Source organism: Polistes canadensis, unplaced genomic scaffold (genome assembly GCF_001313835.1).
Source record: "Polistes canadensis isolate GaletaPanama2010 unplaced genomic scaffold, ASM131383v1 scaffold_285, whole genome shotgun sequence".
In the NCBI taxonomy this organism is placed as follows: Eukaryota; Metazoa; Arthropoda; class Insecta; order Hymenoptera; family Vespidae; genus Polistes; species Polistes canadensis.
Genome location: NW_014569832.1, coordinates 159,686 through 176,678, shown reverse-complemented (window position 1 = coordinate 176,678; position 16,993 = coordinate 159,686). Strand labels below are relative to the sequence as shown.

Below are 16,993 nucleotides of genomic sequence, written 5' to 3'. Positions count from 1 at the left end.
CGCGCGGCGGTCTGTTCTTCGTGTTTGCTTCTTTCCATTTTGTTTCTATAATGTTTTTTTTTGTTTTTATATATATACGTCGCATCTCTCTCTCTCTCTCTCTCTCTCTCTTCAAAACGTTGCCTTTACAATACATATATTCTAATATTTCTTTATAAAGAAATCATTATCATCTCTCTCTCTCTCTCTCTCTCTCTCTCTCTCTCTCGTAACTAATTTTATTATTATTATTTTCATATTTTGACTTTCTCTTTTTTTTATTTCTATCCTTCACATTCTCGAATTTATTTCTTTTTTTATAATCCGCTCGCATGCGAAAGACAATGTTATTTACATCGAACGCCGCCTTAACAATTACAGATTACACGTTCCTATTTATATTTATAATTGTAATAATTAATTAGTACAACGTGTGTGTGTGTCTGTGTGTGTGTGGGTGGGTTTAGATGTATGCATTTGTGTGTAGTATGAGTGTACGTGTACTTTTGTGAGATAGCGAACGTGTGTCCCGCGAAACGTATACGTCTCGAGTGTATACAACAGCGGATATCTACAAGGTGTTTCGCAAAATAACCTTCGAAATTAATCAACAAAGATGGTACAATATTACACGATAGAGGATCTTCAATATTTTATACACAATAATATATAATAATAATAATATAGTATTAATATAATTAATAGGAAATAATTCATATAAAATTAATATTAAAAATTTTAATAAAAATTAATAATAATATAATAGTAATAATATAAAATAGTAACATCAACGTCGTCGCGTCGACTGCTATAATAATAATACTATAGATAATTAATTAATTAATTAATTAATAAAAAAGTTTGAAGCGACAAAAGAAGAAACATTTTTCGTTTAAATAAGTCGTCGCTTTTCTTTATAATAATAATAATAATGGTTTTCGTTATCAATAATATTCTTTTTTTATACAGAAAACGAGTAGTAGCACACGCGAAAAGTCGTCGAGTTTATCCTTACGTTTGTTTCATTTTTAATCGCACGAATTAGCGCGTTGAAATATGGCCAACCAATCGTTCACGAAAGTTTGAAAAATGTTCAATTTTTGTCTTACCTGTTCAATCGCTAATTATTATTATTTCATAGTTTGGAGGGAAACGAGAATGACGCGTTTTTTGTTTCATGTGTGTGTGTGTGTGTGTGTGTAAGTGTTTGTTGTAATTAAAACTCGTACTACCAGGCTAGACCTTCGCTCTGCATCTGGTGAGGCTCGAGGAACCCACCCCCACCACCACCCCCGCCTGGTCCTCCACCGTTTCCTCCTCCACTAGGATTACCCTGCGCTCCACCTGCGAACATCGTTTCAACCATCATCGTCGTTACGAATTAATATGACTTTTTTTTTTTTACTAAGGAAAATTGCGAACCAACGAACTGGAGAGGGAGGAAAAAAAAAGATGTAGCAAATTTCTTTCGTATAGGCAATTTTCAGTAAAGGCAAAGGAAAGTAATTGAATAAAAGAAAGGATTACTCGTAGATGTTAATAATGAAAATCTGACCTGAAGGTGCTAGGAACTCTCCGGGGCTGCCACCAGTGGGTGCAGGAGGCCCCTGCCCAGGGGGCCCTGTGAGAAATTCCGGAGGACCACCTCCCGCACCCGGAGGTGGGTACTCCCCTGTCACCGCCACTGCTGCTGCCATACCCGCTAAACTGGCTGGGTCTAGACCTGTCAAGAACAGATTACGTACTGCTCAGAGAAGATCGTATCCGCCCGGCCATCTCCGAAACCGGCTGCTTCTTTCAACTTCTTTTCTTATTTTTTGTTTATTATACTAATCCCAATAAATATAAAATGATCGCGCACGTTGGCAAAGCAACTAAATTCGACTCTATCCATTTATAGTTGGGAAATCATTGAAAAAGTAATTGAGACTTTGACGAAATGTCTTCGACTTACCAGGATTACCTGGTCCAGCGAAAGGTGGTCCATGCGGATGAGGTGGAGGATGAGCACCGAAAAATTCCGGATGAAACGTAACAGGACTACCATAACCAAATTCAAACTTATCACCGAAATACGCGAAACTAGGCGGTGGACCGTCCTCTCCTCCGAGAGCTGGATTTAAATTCAATGGGAAACCTCGGATCTTTCTCGAGCCAGCATAATATGGACTTCTACCTATCGACGTTAATTGCTTCAACCTTCTTTCTTTGCTCCTTTTGTTTTGAAACCAGACCTAAACATTCAAAAATAATCTCTCTCTTTCTCCGTCCCGTTCTCTATCCCATATTTAACACTGGAACAACCGCAGAGTCGGTTCATTTATTGCATCATCGATTCACATTATTAGTTATTCATTTTTAATAGGAAAATATTGTAAAATAAATGAGAATTTGGTTGTTCCAGCATTCACTCTATTGGGGGAAAAAAAAGTGGTAACAACCTGTATGACTCTCATGGGTAATCCAGTTTCCTTAGCCAATTGTTCTCTGATATGCCTGGTAGGTTTAGGTGTAGAAGAGAAAGCGTTCTTCAATATCTCCAATTGTTTAGCTTTGATGGTAGTTCTGGGACCTCGTCTTTTGGATCCCGCACCACCATCCCCGCTTCCACCACCAGCACCACCATCGGGACTCTTGTTTTCCGTTTGACTGTCTCTCGTTTCTGGGTCACCATCTAGGGAACCTTTTAAACGGAAGCACAGCTATGAGATCACCATTGGATCACCTTTTCTTTTGGAAGGAAAGAGTACCGTCCAAAACGTATCTATAGGTATAGGGCTGGCTTCTAAGGACAATCCCTTTCGAAAACCCCATTGGATTATGGTGAATGCTATGAAACTGAAAGCCATACCCACTCTATAAGCTGTTACTATGTTAGTATACACAGAAGAATCTCTCTCTCTCTCTCTTTCTCTGTCTGACACACTCGTTTTATAATCTATATATACCATGGTAAAGGTCTTAACCACGGGACAAAGAAAATGTTTGGACAGTGTCGCTACGATCGAGTATGGTTACCCCTTAAAAGCACCCTCTACTTTTTCTTTTTCTTTCATACTTGTAGAGTTTTATGTCTGCGTGCGTGCGTGCGTGCGTGCGTGCGTGTTGCTCGTTTTCTCATTGTCACGTTGACGATGAAAGCAACGCGAGCGAATAATGGTTGGAAGACCTGCGCGTGAGCTTTTGTAAACTAGTGAAAGATGTAAGCATCGAGCCACCCTTGAACGTCCTTCGGAATTGGGGTGACACAATGCTATAGAATATTTTCTAGGCTATTTTTTTTTCTCCCTTTTCGATTGAGATGTTAATCGATCGGAATAGAAATTAGAATGAGTTGCAGGTATCGGAAATAAGCCAAGTGTGATAGTTCATTTTTTGCTAGCCAAGCAAACTTCTTGTTTTACGATTAGTCATTTTCGTAGGGATGAACGAATGAAATATAACTCACCTTGATCCTCGGAGTCCTCTTGCTTGCAAGGATCAGCCCCGAGCTGTAGGTCCCCGGTGTGTCCAACACTTTGGTCACCTGGTCCACCAGGACCCATATTGTGCGAACCAAGATGAGTACCACCGACGCCCCCATGATGATGATGGTGCGCACTACCGTCCTCGTCCTCGTCTTCCGATCCGGAACCCATCAGAGAGTCTCCTCCTGCCGACAGGTTGGACGATTCTGTCGTGAACGATCCGAATCGCATTATTGTTATCAATCCTATTCAAATCTATCTTCCTCTTTTTTTTTTTTCTTTTTCTTTGGTCTACAAAAATGGCTGACATTTAATCGAGCATAGATTCGATATTAACCGATTAATTTAACGATTCTTACTTGATACCGATGAAAAGAAATCAGAGTGTAACATTTACCATTTGATTTTATTCACCGAACGAAATCTAATTGACAAATCTGCCAAAAGCAACACGCCAAACTCGACTTAACGCGAAAAAAAGTCTCTCTCTTTCTCTCGCCTTTCTATTTCGAACAAAACGGAACGGAACGGAAAAAAGTGGAAAATCCAAGCGCCAAAGTCGAGAGACAGAGAGTTATTTTTTTAAAGGGGGTCAACGGGGGGTTTGGAGAAAGGGGTCACAGTTCAACGCGCCCAACACTAGGGATTTTACGGAGTCAGGATCGTTCTCTCTCTCTCTCTCTCTCTCTCTCTCTCTCTCTTTTCGAACATGTAGATGAGAAGAAAGGGAGAGGGGAAGGGTAGTTGAAAGCCAGGGTTTCAGCCCTGTGTCAGCGGCAAGCTGTGAAAACACGATGCGTGTATGAGACTCGATGCGGTATGTGTACAAGAGAGAGAGAGGGAGTTAACAGTGGGGGCGAGGGGGTTAGGGCCGTCTCGGTTTCACGAGGAGCTGCTCGTTCTCGTACATATAAGCCGTGAAACGAAAACCGAAAGGTCGTTAAGCAGGGGCAGCCTTTTGTCGCTTCGATGCCGACACCGAAACCGCAAACTTGTCTTTTTTTTCTCTCTCTCCCTCTCTCTCTCTCTATTTCTTAAGAGAAATACAAAGGGGTACAACAGAGGCGCCGTGGGTCGAGGGAAAGATTTTGACGGGGGCTCATGGGATGTCTGACGTTCGATTTCTCTTACTTTTATTACGTCTAACTGGAAGACGCGTTTTACTAATGATTTTTGATACTTGCTTAGACGTAATCGAAATTGAAAGATCGATGAAAGATAAGATATTATATCGTTTAAGTGTCCGCCATTGTTTGATACCAATGAACAATATAATATATAGGGTGTTCATAAGAAGGGAGACTAACCAAGAATGAAAAACTTACCGTGATGACCATGCACGTGATGAGTATCTGGGATCGATTTGCCAGACATGTAGTCTTGCTTGCAAACGAATTTGTTGTCGTCCAGAATGTAGAGTTCCTCTCCAGTGCTCATCTTCTTTCGACAGACCACGCAGGTGAAGCAATTCAGGTGGAAAACCTTGTCCCTTGCCTTCCTCACTAGATCCTGCGGTCCGATACCTTGAAGACATCCGCCGCATTTCGTTCCGTATCGTCTACGAGAAAAAGAAAATAAACAAAAAAAAAAAAAAAATAGGAACGAACAAAAGTCAATTAAAACTCCAAGTTATTCGAGTTACTCTTCGATCGTATTATCATACGTTTTATTATCTTGGTACATCTGTTTCGATCAAGCGAATTTGATTGATCTCTACAATCGTGAGAAATGAACAACGATATAGACAGAGTTATTCATCCTTGAAATGATTCATTGATCATAACCGATCACACCTGTCTCGATCGGATAAATTTGCTCGATCTTTACAACGACGGAAAATGATGGAGAAAATTGAAAAGTTATGTCATCCTTGGAAGGATTCTTACTTATACGTATTTGGTATTCATGATTGGTACACCTGTCTCAATCGGACGAATGTTAAAAAGTAATTTTTACAAACAAAACGATATTCATCCTTCAAACGTACACCTGTTTTAATGAAGCGAATTGAAGCCATCATCGGAAGGATATAAAAAAACTAATCGAAAAATCATCCTTTCATAGCGATTATACTCCAGCTGTCTGAAAAAATGTTAAAAAACAATCTCGAAGCGTGTCTATTCATCTATCAAATATAAGCCGATAAAAAGAAGCCGTAATCGTGGCAAACGTCTCAATAAAATAATCGCATCCTATCGATCCGAATAAAGGTAATAATTATATCGATCGTTGCAATAAAACGTGTAACACCCGTTCGAAATGTTGAACGGTGTTTGCTCTTCGACGTATCGTTTGACAAGAGTAATAATTATCCCCCAGCCCGTAGAACAAAAAGATCGGCCAAAGAAAATCGAAGGAAGGAATATCGCGTGATAGCTCCAAGGCAACTGAAGATCACCGTTAATCTAAAACCTAATGAATATAATATCGACACACTTCCATGGCAAAGTTCTCGAGGCACTACACACTTCTCTCTCTCTCTCTCTCTCTCTCTCTCTCTCTCTCTCTCTCTCTTTCTCTTTCTCTCTCTCTCTCATCCGCAATAAATGAAATACGTCCGAATGATTACACGATATCCAAAGCTCTACTGTATAATCAAAATAACGCAACGCAACAATTTTTTTCTAAACTATTCATCAAGCTGTCCAATATCATTAACGCCTGAAAAAATGAAACAATCGAAAGAGTTGGTAAAAACCAGAAGCAACCGGAAGATTGCCCGGCGAATGATAGTCGTTAAATTTTGTTCTTTCTTTTTACTTTCTCACCCCCGTTTACATTCAACCCCTTGAGCGATAATCGTTTCTTTTATTTTTTTAAACAAATAAGAGAGCTCTCTGCGCACGTTAAAGTTAATAACAGGAATTATTTAATTAATAACAGAGCAATTAGAGGTGCGCGCAGTGTTAACTCGCGTAGACGAAATTCTTGGTTCCGGAGTTATTTTATTTGTTGATTTTCTACCTGGAAATCATGCCTGGAGGCATCGGCAGCAACCTTTCTCTTCGTTCTCGTCGAAGGAAAAAGAAGGAAACGGGAGGCTGGGCCCGTAAAAAAATCATTAATAGAAAGGCTTACGCGGGCTCTTCTTCGAGAGAGATGGAAGTTACCCTTAAAGAGGAGAAACGTAAAGAGAAGCACGGACACTGGAATTCTCGGATGTAGTCGAGAGAAATATAGGACAGGCGGGTCCGAAGTTTGAAGGAAGAAAGAAGGAAAAAAAAGGGGGTGGGACTGTTCGACGATTTGCCACGGTCCCAAAAGGTACCGAGGAAGATAGAATAAGGGAACGTTTCCGAATCGTTGACCAGTTATCGATATTATTTCTATGGAAACAGTTTATTTGGGGTAAGCAAATTCTCCGATTCGTCCTTCTTTTTAAGCATCAATTTCAATGATTATGATGAACAAGTGTATTATTTCATTAGTAAACTTCATTAATAAACGTGTGTCATTTAACCGAATAAAAAATTCATTGTTAACATATAAATCGCATTAAATCGATGATCTCGAGAAAAAATCCTGTTAAAAATATTTTTTTCAACAAGATCGTACATTTGAAATTAGATATCATTTCGAAAGAGTCAAACAGTTAGACGTAGATTATACACGTGACGCGAAGGTAGAACCAAACGACAGATAGAAATTTATGTCCCGTCGGGTAGCTTAGAACCTTTTCGTTAATCCTTTCCTTCTCACTTTCTGCTCTCCAGTCCTAGAGTTCATCTCGAGTAAGCGAGTATAGGGTTGACCAAAAGTTTCTAGCTGGCCTCTCGACCACTATTCAAAGAAATCATTTCTTCTTTTCTTAACTATTTGGGCTAACCAGTTTGCGCGGATTTCAAAACTATAAGCCTGGCTTGTCAAATTCTAACTCTAACTGCGAACCTAACGAGTAACTGCTGTTTTAAATGCCCCTACTACTACCGAGAAACACCGAAACATCTCTTTGTTCCAATTTCTGGTCTCCTTGATCGAAAGAAAGAAAGAGAGAGAGAGAGAGAGAGAGAGATGAAACGAAATCCAATTATTATTATCATCTCGTCGTCATCGTCGGCACGTATTCGAGCTCATTCGAGTAGGAAGGTCAAGGTCTCGATACTAATTTCTTATAATTTCTTCTTTTTAGCTTTTTTACGAATCTTTTGTTCGCAATAATATTGCCGCGCGCCGAGCGATTACACCATCAAAAATGTACGGAGAGGAATAAATAAACGAGTTGTCTATAATAAAAAAAAGAAAAAGAAAAAGCTCCAATAGATATGAAATGGCCTTCTTCCAAAAACGATGAAAAACGCGAATAGCGTTGGAAGGGTTAAAACTTGGAAGTTTGATCATTGAAATCCTTCCAGTTGGTTGCCAATCGAATCGAGAAATGAATGCGAGGGCAAGACAGAGAAAGAGACTCGTAGCAAAGCTTCGAATTTGTTCAAGATTATATCCCCGATGTTATTGAGGATCCTCGAACGTGCTCGAACGATCAACTTGACGCGCCGAGGGAAGCTCTTCGAGTGTTTGAACGCTTAATTTTCCTAGGATACCGATGTGAGAGCAACCGGTGCCTCGGTGCCTCTCTCTCTCTTTGTTTGATGCCATCGAATGGTACGAACGAGGGTCGATATAATGCAATTTCATGTATAGATTGGTACACACACACTCGTGCATATGTTCGTATTTGTAAAATCACGCATTTACCTACTCTTCTCTCGAAAAAGTTTACTACAAAATTGATTTCGAATCGAAAAACATTTGTTTTACAAAAAAAAAGAGATAAGATAATCAATGAGAATTAATCTTAAAATTGGTCAAGAACGTTTTCGGTGTCTCTCTCTCTCTCTCTCTCTCTCTCTTTTCTTATATTTCCTTCATTAATTTAGCAGCAGGTAGGTAGGTAGGTATACGAATTGTAGCCCAATAAAATTGATGATAGGCCTAATAAATAAATAACAATGAAGAAATCCATCACAATTAATCGTCCACATGGTCAACTTGGTTCTCGTACATTTAAGACATTTGTTCTTCTCTCACTCTATTTCTCTGGTGCATTTTCCTTCGTCACTGTTGCGGCACGTATGACGCAAGAAAGCAGTGCCTGGCAAAAACGTCCTCTTCTTCGACGCATCTCGATGGACCTTCCTAGAAAGGAAACAACATATCGACTCCTCTCTCACTCTTAGTAACCGTGGCGGCCTCGTCACGCCCAACAAACTTCTCCTACGGCTCGAAGCGGGCGTCACGGCGCATTTATAATGTTTCCACGTTCGAGTTTCGACGGGCATGGGGCTCCTCGAGATGATGAAGATGAAGAAGCGAACGAGAGGAACAGAGAGAGAGAGAGAGAGAGAGAGAGAGAGAGAGAGAGAGAGAGAGAGAGAAACGATGCCCAGTAACATGCTGCCGAAGACTACATTGGGAAAACAAGGACAATAGACTTCAACTACTTCTCAGATACCAGAAAAGCTTGTTCTTCGAGCTTTCCTATTATTCGTCTTCTTCTACTATACCAAGTTGAAGAATCTTTAACTATTTCTTATCGCATTGTTTTGTCGGCGCAAGGAAAAAACTTTGCTTGGAAATTTGACGATATCAATCGGCCATTTTGACGGTTCGTGATCAAGCGATCTTATCTCACGCGAGATAACTTCAAGGTGAAAACACAATCGATAATAAGCAGCGAAGAAGAAAAAGATAGCGGTAGTAGGAATGATTTTATTTATGGGTGCTTGGGGTGGATTTAAAAGTAACGGTAGAAAAAACATCGTGCGTAAAGGAGGAATAAGGTAAGATAATTGACGCGCATTGGCGAAGCAATGCTCTGCGTAGGATAATGTTTTCATCAAGAATTTCGGGAGCAACCGGAACCATATTTTATGGTAATAATTTAGAGCGGATATACAAGAGAGGGCATCGACCGGGGCTTACTAGCGCGCGGGACCAAAACGGGGACACATCATCGGTCCTTTTGATCTTTTGGACCCTTTTGGGACCCCACCGGCCATTATCGACCTTTAAGGACCTTGCTGCTGCGACTCGTAGAGCCGGTTACCATAACCGCGCGTACCGTTTCCCCTGGACCTCCCGGAGGTGTTACAGAATGAAACAGATGCACACGGGGATGGAGGGCAGAGAGGATGATTACGATAGAGGCTGCAGTCATTTCCACGCAAGACTTTTTTTCTTTTCTCTTACGCGTCTTCATTTATATGCAGATTGCCCCGCCGAATGTTTCTCTACGCTCGCGTTGCTCTTATTTATTCGAAGAAAGTGCAGCTATTGTTACAAATCCCCTATACGATAAAACTATTTTTGGATATGCATATTAGCCCTCGTTAAATAATAGATTTTATATATCCCTCCTAATGTGACACTTTAGTATATAATATTATATAAAATATATCCCCGACAGCTTTTATTTTATCCACTCAGCGAAATATGATTTAAAGTTATTCGTTGGAATGTATGTAGATCCGAGGAACGACTAAGTAAACAAGATAAATCATTTACGCGGTGAAACAGCAAGCAACGTTTTAAAAGAAGAGAAGAGAGACCGCACGACCGGTGCTAATGCATGCGAGGATTAACGAATATAAGCACTTCTGCTTTTCTCTCTCCTATCTTAAAATATAGTCGCTAATGTAGATACGTATTGTATATTAATTTAACACGTTTCTATAATACATACGTTATATAGGCATGTTATTAATAACGTTTTAAGACAAACGTTTTGTCTTATTTATCAAACGTGTGTACCATTTCTATTGGGGCAAATTATTCTTTCCAAAAATGTCAATAGATAGGTATATAAATATATTATCGGTAGGAAATAAACGCGAAAAGGAAAGATAGAAGAAATTCGAAAAGGAATACACGCTGCCGGGTGCGCGCTCAGCTCGTCTTCTCTCAAGCAGCTAATGAATTTTTCATAGGGATAAAATGCAAAGTAAGTCGTAAAGTACACAACACGTTCGTTATACGCTCGTTCGTATAAGTATCAAAGGGTCTCCCTCCCACACTGTGCGCTCCATCTATACGGTCCTTAGCCACAAAGGGGATCGTTCATCACTTCCAGAAGTCAAGAAAGAAGAAAACTTTCGTCGCAAATTTAGCAACAAAAAGGGAAACTCTTCTAAATGCACATTTATCCTTCTTACGAATATGATAGATAATAAAAGAAGAAAAAAGAAAAAAAAGAAATATTGCCGTGTATATTGTAGACGTAGGAACGCGATAAGTTTAACCGAACGCGACGGTAATCGGCCGTAAAAGTATCGAAGCTCGGTGGTACTCCTCCTAAGAGGAGAGGCCCCCTCGACAAGAAAGTAAACCATCGTTTTTCGTCGTTACCTCTGAGAGTCCGCGTTTAAGCGGGTCAATCGCTTCGTTACGTGTCAACAATTAATTAAAGTCAATCGCAGGTAAGTTTTTCCTAGAGAGCGATTTCTGTTACCGAACTCTTTCGTTCTTTCCTACAAAAAACTCTCGGATGCTGGCGAGGACTTGCACTGATTGTGAGAGAGAGAGAGAGAGATCCGGCCTTGCGTTCACGCTTTAAACCAATTTCTTCGGCAAATGTCAAGGCCTCTCTCGCTTCGAGGATTCTTCTTTGCTCGCTCGCTCGCTCGCTAGCTCTCTCTCTCTCTCTCTCTCTCTCTCTCTCTTCTTCTATCTCTAATTCCTCTTTTCTTAGGATCATTTCATTATTGATCTATCGAGTTTTTCTTTTTATTATGTTGTTCGTAAATGTTGTAAAAAATATAAAGTGTGAACAATCGGAGAATCCGACGGCGCGGCGTATCGTGTAACCGCACATATGTAAATCGAAAATACATAGGTACATACTACGTATAGGTTTAAACTGCGACCGACGTTATCGGGAAAGCTTATCCTAGAGATAAAGCTAGCGAGAGTACGTAGAGACGATTACGTAGAGACGATTACGTAGAGACGATTACGCTAGGAATAAAAATAGTTGGTAGCGGTTGAACGAACTCGTAATAAAACCTAGACCCCCAGGAGTAGATAGAGTAACTCTATTGTAATTTTGATTCTAATGTTAATTGTATTGCAAAGTCGAGCGAAATGGCGCCTGCGATTGGCCAAGCAAGCGATGTGAGAAAATGTCAAGGATTCTCCTCCTTCCTGTTCGTCAGGAGAGGCCTTTTTCTCTCGGCGAACAGTGTTGTCTCGGGGACATAAAAAGGGAGCCACGAATACCGATCGTTCCTTGCGGTTCGTGCCAGGATCGGCAAAAAGGTGAGAGGCGTGGAAGAGAGAGAATAACAAAAAGAAAACGCAGCATCCTCGAGAATCTTTCTTCTTACCTGGACGCGTAAATACTAGAATAAAAAGGATATTTCGATTGATTCCTTAATTGCAAATATTTCTTGCAATAGGTAATATCGTAGGTAGACGCGAATAAGCAAATGTTTGCTATCTCTCCGTAAGATAAATAAAAACTTACTTGAAAAAGTCTTCCCTGCAGAAAAGTTTTGCTTCCCTGGAGTAACACTTGTCCTGTAACGCCGATCCGCAATCGAAACAGCGAACACACTGGGCATGCCATACTCGATCCAAAACGTTGAGCATGTACTGATCCAGTATCGGTTTCTCGCATCCTGCACATGACAGGAGCATCGCCAAACCTCGTCTTCCTGCTTCTCAAACAAAAATCAACGCGTTAATAAACGATCGGAGGATAATTATTATTCTTTGAAATATTAGCCCTACTGCTACGCTCTTTCTTTCCATCTTACCATTATTAACAATTTAATCGTTCGTAGAAAATTCGATAGGAAATTTTCGTTAAATCGAATTCGGTTATCGCGTCGTCGTTCGTTCCTACACTGGATGGACTCGGCAATTTCCAAATCGTTTATTTATTCCATCGATAAATATTCCAGGAAAAACAAATTCTACGAATATCAAACGATATTTATACATATATATATAGTTATCCTTTCCCATTTCAAGTGAATGAACGGCGACAAACAAATAACCCTTTCAAACGGACGGCTCACTTTCTATATAATGAATGCATTTTATCTATGTATTTAGCACGAGGAATTATCGATTAGTTTCAAACATTAATTCCGTTCGTTCGGATTATATGCCAAAGCAAGATCTATATGTAAACTTTATGATATATTATAGTCGATTATGTTTACGATCGGAGAAATGTCAGGTCTCGTTTCCAATTTTGATAGTTACTCTTTCTTCGGTCTACAAAATTGACTAGAAAATAAGGATAACAATAAAAATATTATAAATCTATGTTTGTTTAGTAATGAAATAAATAAAATAACACCTGTTGATCGATCGTACACTTTTTTCCTAAACTTTTGATTAAATTAATTGATAAATGTCAATTAAATGTATTAGTTATTAATTCTATTATTGAATAATTCTTATGAAATTATATTAGAATTACATTGACTAGATCTCGTGTAATAGAAACTTTTTAATAGACAAAAAAAAATAAAACCTTTTAAATCACTTATAATCGTCAACATTGACATTACGCTGTTTATTAATTATTAACTTCCTTTATAGAGTTAGATGTTAGAATTAGATTAATTAGATCTCTATGATAGAGAGACGGTATAATATAAAAAGAAAAGGAAAAAGAAAAATGTATTAAATCACCTTAATCGCTTAAAGTTACCAACACCGGAAAGAAATTATTCGAAAAGAGTAAACGCTTGGTCGTAACGCTATAATTACCATGATTCTAATCTAATCACGACCATAAAAAGCATGTGTCTTTGTAGTCACGTGTTATAACATGATCCTTGATTAAAAGAAAACAAAAGAAAAGGAAAAAAAAAGGAAAGAAAAGGAAATTATTTAGAAAGAGATAGAGATATAAACAGAGAGATAAAATAAATCGGCAAATCTGTTCATTTTTAATACCAATTGTTGCCCAATTTTTCATTTTTTACCACATATTTTTACCAACAATACTTATTTATTGTTATAATTAAGGAACGAACAATTGTTTAGAAAGAAAGGAAAGGAATACATTTTTGTTGTCTTTTTTTTTGGTGGTAATTTTGTGGTCTAAAATTTGAGCTTGATTTTGGAGAACCAATAATTACTATTCATTGTTAATTAACATTCGAGGAACGAGATTGCCCTTTTACGTTTTCCCTCTTTCACTGTACTCTCCTCTCTTTTCCCGTTTTGCTTTGATCGCCATCGCTAAACCCTCCGGTGGGTTTTCTCTTTCTCTCTCTACCTCCCTCCCTCCCTCCCTCCCTCCCACCGTCCCTCTCTCCATTTCTCTGTCTGTCCTTTTTTCGTGGTTTCCACCAATGGGCGGAGTCCCTCTCCCCTGAAAAGGTTTGTCAACCTAGCAACCCTCCTCCCACCCTTAAGATCTGACCTTGCGCATCTCATCCCTCGTGAGAGGTCTCGATTGGAATGGAGAAAATGAGGGAAAAAAAGGAAGGACACTTGAAAGATTTTACTCGACGTTACGTTGAGACGACATTTTTCTTTAAGCGTTTCTTTCAAACACCAAAAATTTCATCTCTCATTTCTTTCATTTTCATCTCTGACCCTATGGCCACTTTTTTCTATACCTATCGATTTTACAAACATAATATTTCTAATTCAATTTTCTAGATACCGAAATCGATACTCTTACTACCTACTGTATCTTTTCACCGAGTTATACCACCTTGAAGTTTAACAAAGCTTTCGATAGGGTGTAAAAACGTTCCTTATAATTACTAAAGGATACAACTGATGATACTAAAAAATGATAGGAAAAAAGCAAGAAGAAAAAGAAAAATATTCAGATCTATTTGATGAAGAAAATTCAGTAAGAAAAATAACAAAATAAAAAGGCATAAAAAGGTAATAAAATTGCCACGTAAAATCATCAACCACGTAAATCATTACGACCAACATCGATAAAAGTCTAATTGTAAATGTCTAAAACGCGATAAAAAAAATAGAACTCGCACCTTCGTCCCTAAGAAAGAAAAAACCCCTATCCTCGAGTCTCTTCCTATTCGTTTGATAGGAGAGGGATGAGAAAAAGAAATATTAGAAGGGAGTGGAATCATCTAAATCAGATTAGAATTAGGATTAGGTACACGGCTCGAACTCGCTTCCTGCCACAAAACGGATTCGTTAATCTGATTTTGTCCAATCGACGATCGCCATTTTTTTCTTTCTCTTCTTCTACCCCCACAAAAAGAAAACAAATGGCGACAACATCATTGCATATTACTTTTCCTATGCAACTCTGATAGCACGTTTAAATCATGCCAACCCCTTTCGTCGTTGATTACTCCGAGATTGAAAAGTTTTCGATATTTATATTCATTTGTTGTAATTGTTGGTAATAAATGTTGGTCGTAATTGTTCTTCTTGATAAAATGTCTATTTCTTTATTTATTTTTATTCGATATATGAAAGGATTTAAGAGAAGACGTTTATTTGACCGTGGCCGACGGAAACTTTTTCTCCGTGAAAAATGATGCGAAAGATAAAAATAATTGCATATGAGTTATACTATATGTATACAACAAAGACAAATATTATTTATAACGCGCAAATATATGATAGAGACGAAGTTCTTGAACAATTAATAGAAAGAAAAAATTCGAATTTCGTCCGAAATTGAAAGAATAAGAAGATCTCGTTGGAGATAGAGAAGGAAAAATAAGAAAGGAACGGGGGGGAAGGGTTGCGCCGGGATTCCTGGGAGAAATAATAGTAAGAAAAGGGTGAAACAAAAAAAAGGGATTTGGTCTGAATCGATAGATCGAATATAGGTCGAAAAAAGAATAAGGGGGTTGTGTCTTACCTATGCTACAAGCTTGGGTGACGGAAAGGCGCGTGCAGCAAGAGCCGCCGAGCCTTATCCGGGGGGTACCAACCCCCCCGGGTCCCCCTGCCAGCCCACCGCCACCGCCACCGGCGCTCCCGTAGCCCTCCACCTCCCCAGCCGCGACAGCGGCCACCGCTCCCTCGACAGGCCCACCACCACCTCCACCACCGACACCACCACCACCACCACCACCAGCAGGCCCACCTTCCACGGGCCCGTACCGGCCGAACGGTCCCGAGGGCCCCAGTGCACCCACTTTTACTGCGGTAAAATCCCAACGAGCGTTAAATCGCACTCTCACACTATTACCCACCCCCGCGGCCGTGACTTTTTTTTTTATTCTTCCTCTTCCTCTCTTTCTCTACTCTCTCTCTCTCTCTCTCTCTCTTGTATTCGATAATATATTTCGAGTTTTTTATTCCTCGATCTTCACTAAACACGCAAATTCTTTTTTCGATACACAGAATAAATCACAATCTCGCGCGTACGTTGAATTTTCACGTTGAATGTTTCTCTTTTCTTCTTCTTCTTCTTCTTCTTCCTCCTCCTCCTCCTCCTCCTCCTCGTCCTCCTCCTCCTCGTCCTCCCCCTCCTCCTCCCCCTCCTCTTCTTCTTCTACTTTCTCCGGTCGACGATTTAACAAACGACGACGAGGCATAACAAGGCTCGCACTATGATCTTGTCCACGACAAGAAAGACGAAACCAATTTACCGACGATCATGGCGACAAGAAGGACGAGTTCCGGCCGATAGTCGACCGTATCAATTATACCCTCGAGCATATCAGAATAATCCTCGTTAAGAAAAGATGAAATAATATATATCCTTGATACCACCCTTATTCAAAATCGTACCATCCAACACATTGACGCGTGAAAAATCCAAATATCAAATGAAAAATGGTATGCATTTATCAGCTCGGTCAACGCTACAGTGTATTATATTATTATTTCGATCTATAATAATAATAATATAAAAAAAAAGTATAATAAGTGAAAATAATAATGATATTATGTAAAGATAAAAAGTAGGACCGGACCGAAGGTATTTCGGAGCGCGTCGCGTCGCGTCTAGACGGCGGCGCCTAGCCCGAGCACGCTCGCAACTTCGCTCGAGTTCGCCAGCAAACTGGCGTTGCACCTGCGCCGCCTTTCGCTGTTCGTCCATCCCCACTCCATTCTCGCTCACTCCTATCCCCCGTGACCACGCCTAGGAGCAGCCAATGGACACACCCCCTCGGCTCCCGCGCTCCTCCACTAACCAAAGTCAGTGGTACTCGATTGGTTCGGTTGCTCGGTAAGAGGCGTGTCCGCATTTCGAGCGCCGCCAGGCATGGCCGTGGAATGGCCGTACCTGGACGACGCGACGCCGCGACGGAGGCGTCCCTCCTTTCATTTCTCCCTACCTTTTTTTCAACCGAAACAAACAAAAGAGAAAGAGAGAGTGACAGAGAGAAAGAGCTAAAAACAAAACAAAACTATCCGCCGAATTCGCGTTTCGTCGATTCTTTTTTTCCTTATTTATTCTTTTTATTTTATAATTCTTTTCCTACTTATGTTCCTCTACATTTGTCCAGAAAAAATCCACGACTTTTCTTTCTTCATCTAGTTCCACGGCTTTCAAAATCCCTCGCCTTTCAACTTTGTTATCTTAAAAAAGTTATAAAAGCACGAAACGTCACGATTTGATTTTATTCTATTTCTCTCTC

General features: G+C 39.8%; 1 protein-coding gene across 3 annotated transcripts; it reads right to left on the bottom strand.

Moving 5' to 3' along the window:
- Positions 1 to 877: 877 nt before the first annotated feature.
- On the bottom strand, positions 878 to 15,826 carry LOC106791108 (LIM/homeobox protein Lhx5). Of its 3 annotated transcripts, none has more exons than XM_014756499.1 (8): positions 15,262 to 15,826; positions 11,908 to 12,100; positions 4,772 to 5,004; positions 3,428 to 3,652; positions 2,421 to 2,662; positions 1,934 to 2,213; positions 1,535 to 1,723; positions 878 to 1,323 (listed from the first exon to the last, which is right to left on the bottom strand). In XM_014756499.1, the coding sequence occupies exons 2-8, from the start codon at positions 12,078 to 12,080 to the stop codon at positions 1,208 to 1,210; spliced, it is 1,458 nt and encodes a 485-aa protein (XP_014611985.1). In that variant the 5' UTR covers positions 12,081 to 12,100; positions 15,262 to 15,826; the 3' UTR covers positions 878 to 1,207. The 3 variants fall into 3 exon arrangements, with proteins under 3 accessions (XP_014611985.1, XP_014611987.1, XP_014611988.1); XM_014756501.1 differs by having other exon boundaries at positions 1,535 to 1,702; XM_014756502.1 differs by having other exon boundaries at positions 3,428 to 3,631.
- Between the last annotated feature and the right edge of the window lie 1,167 nt (positions 15,827 to 16,993).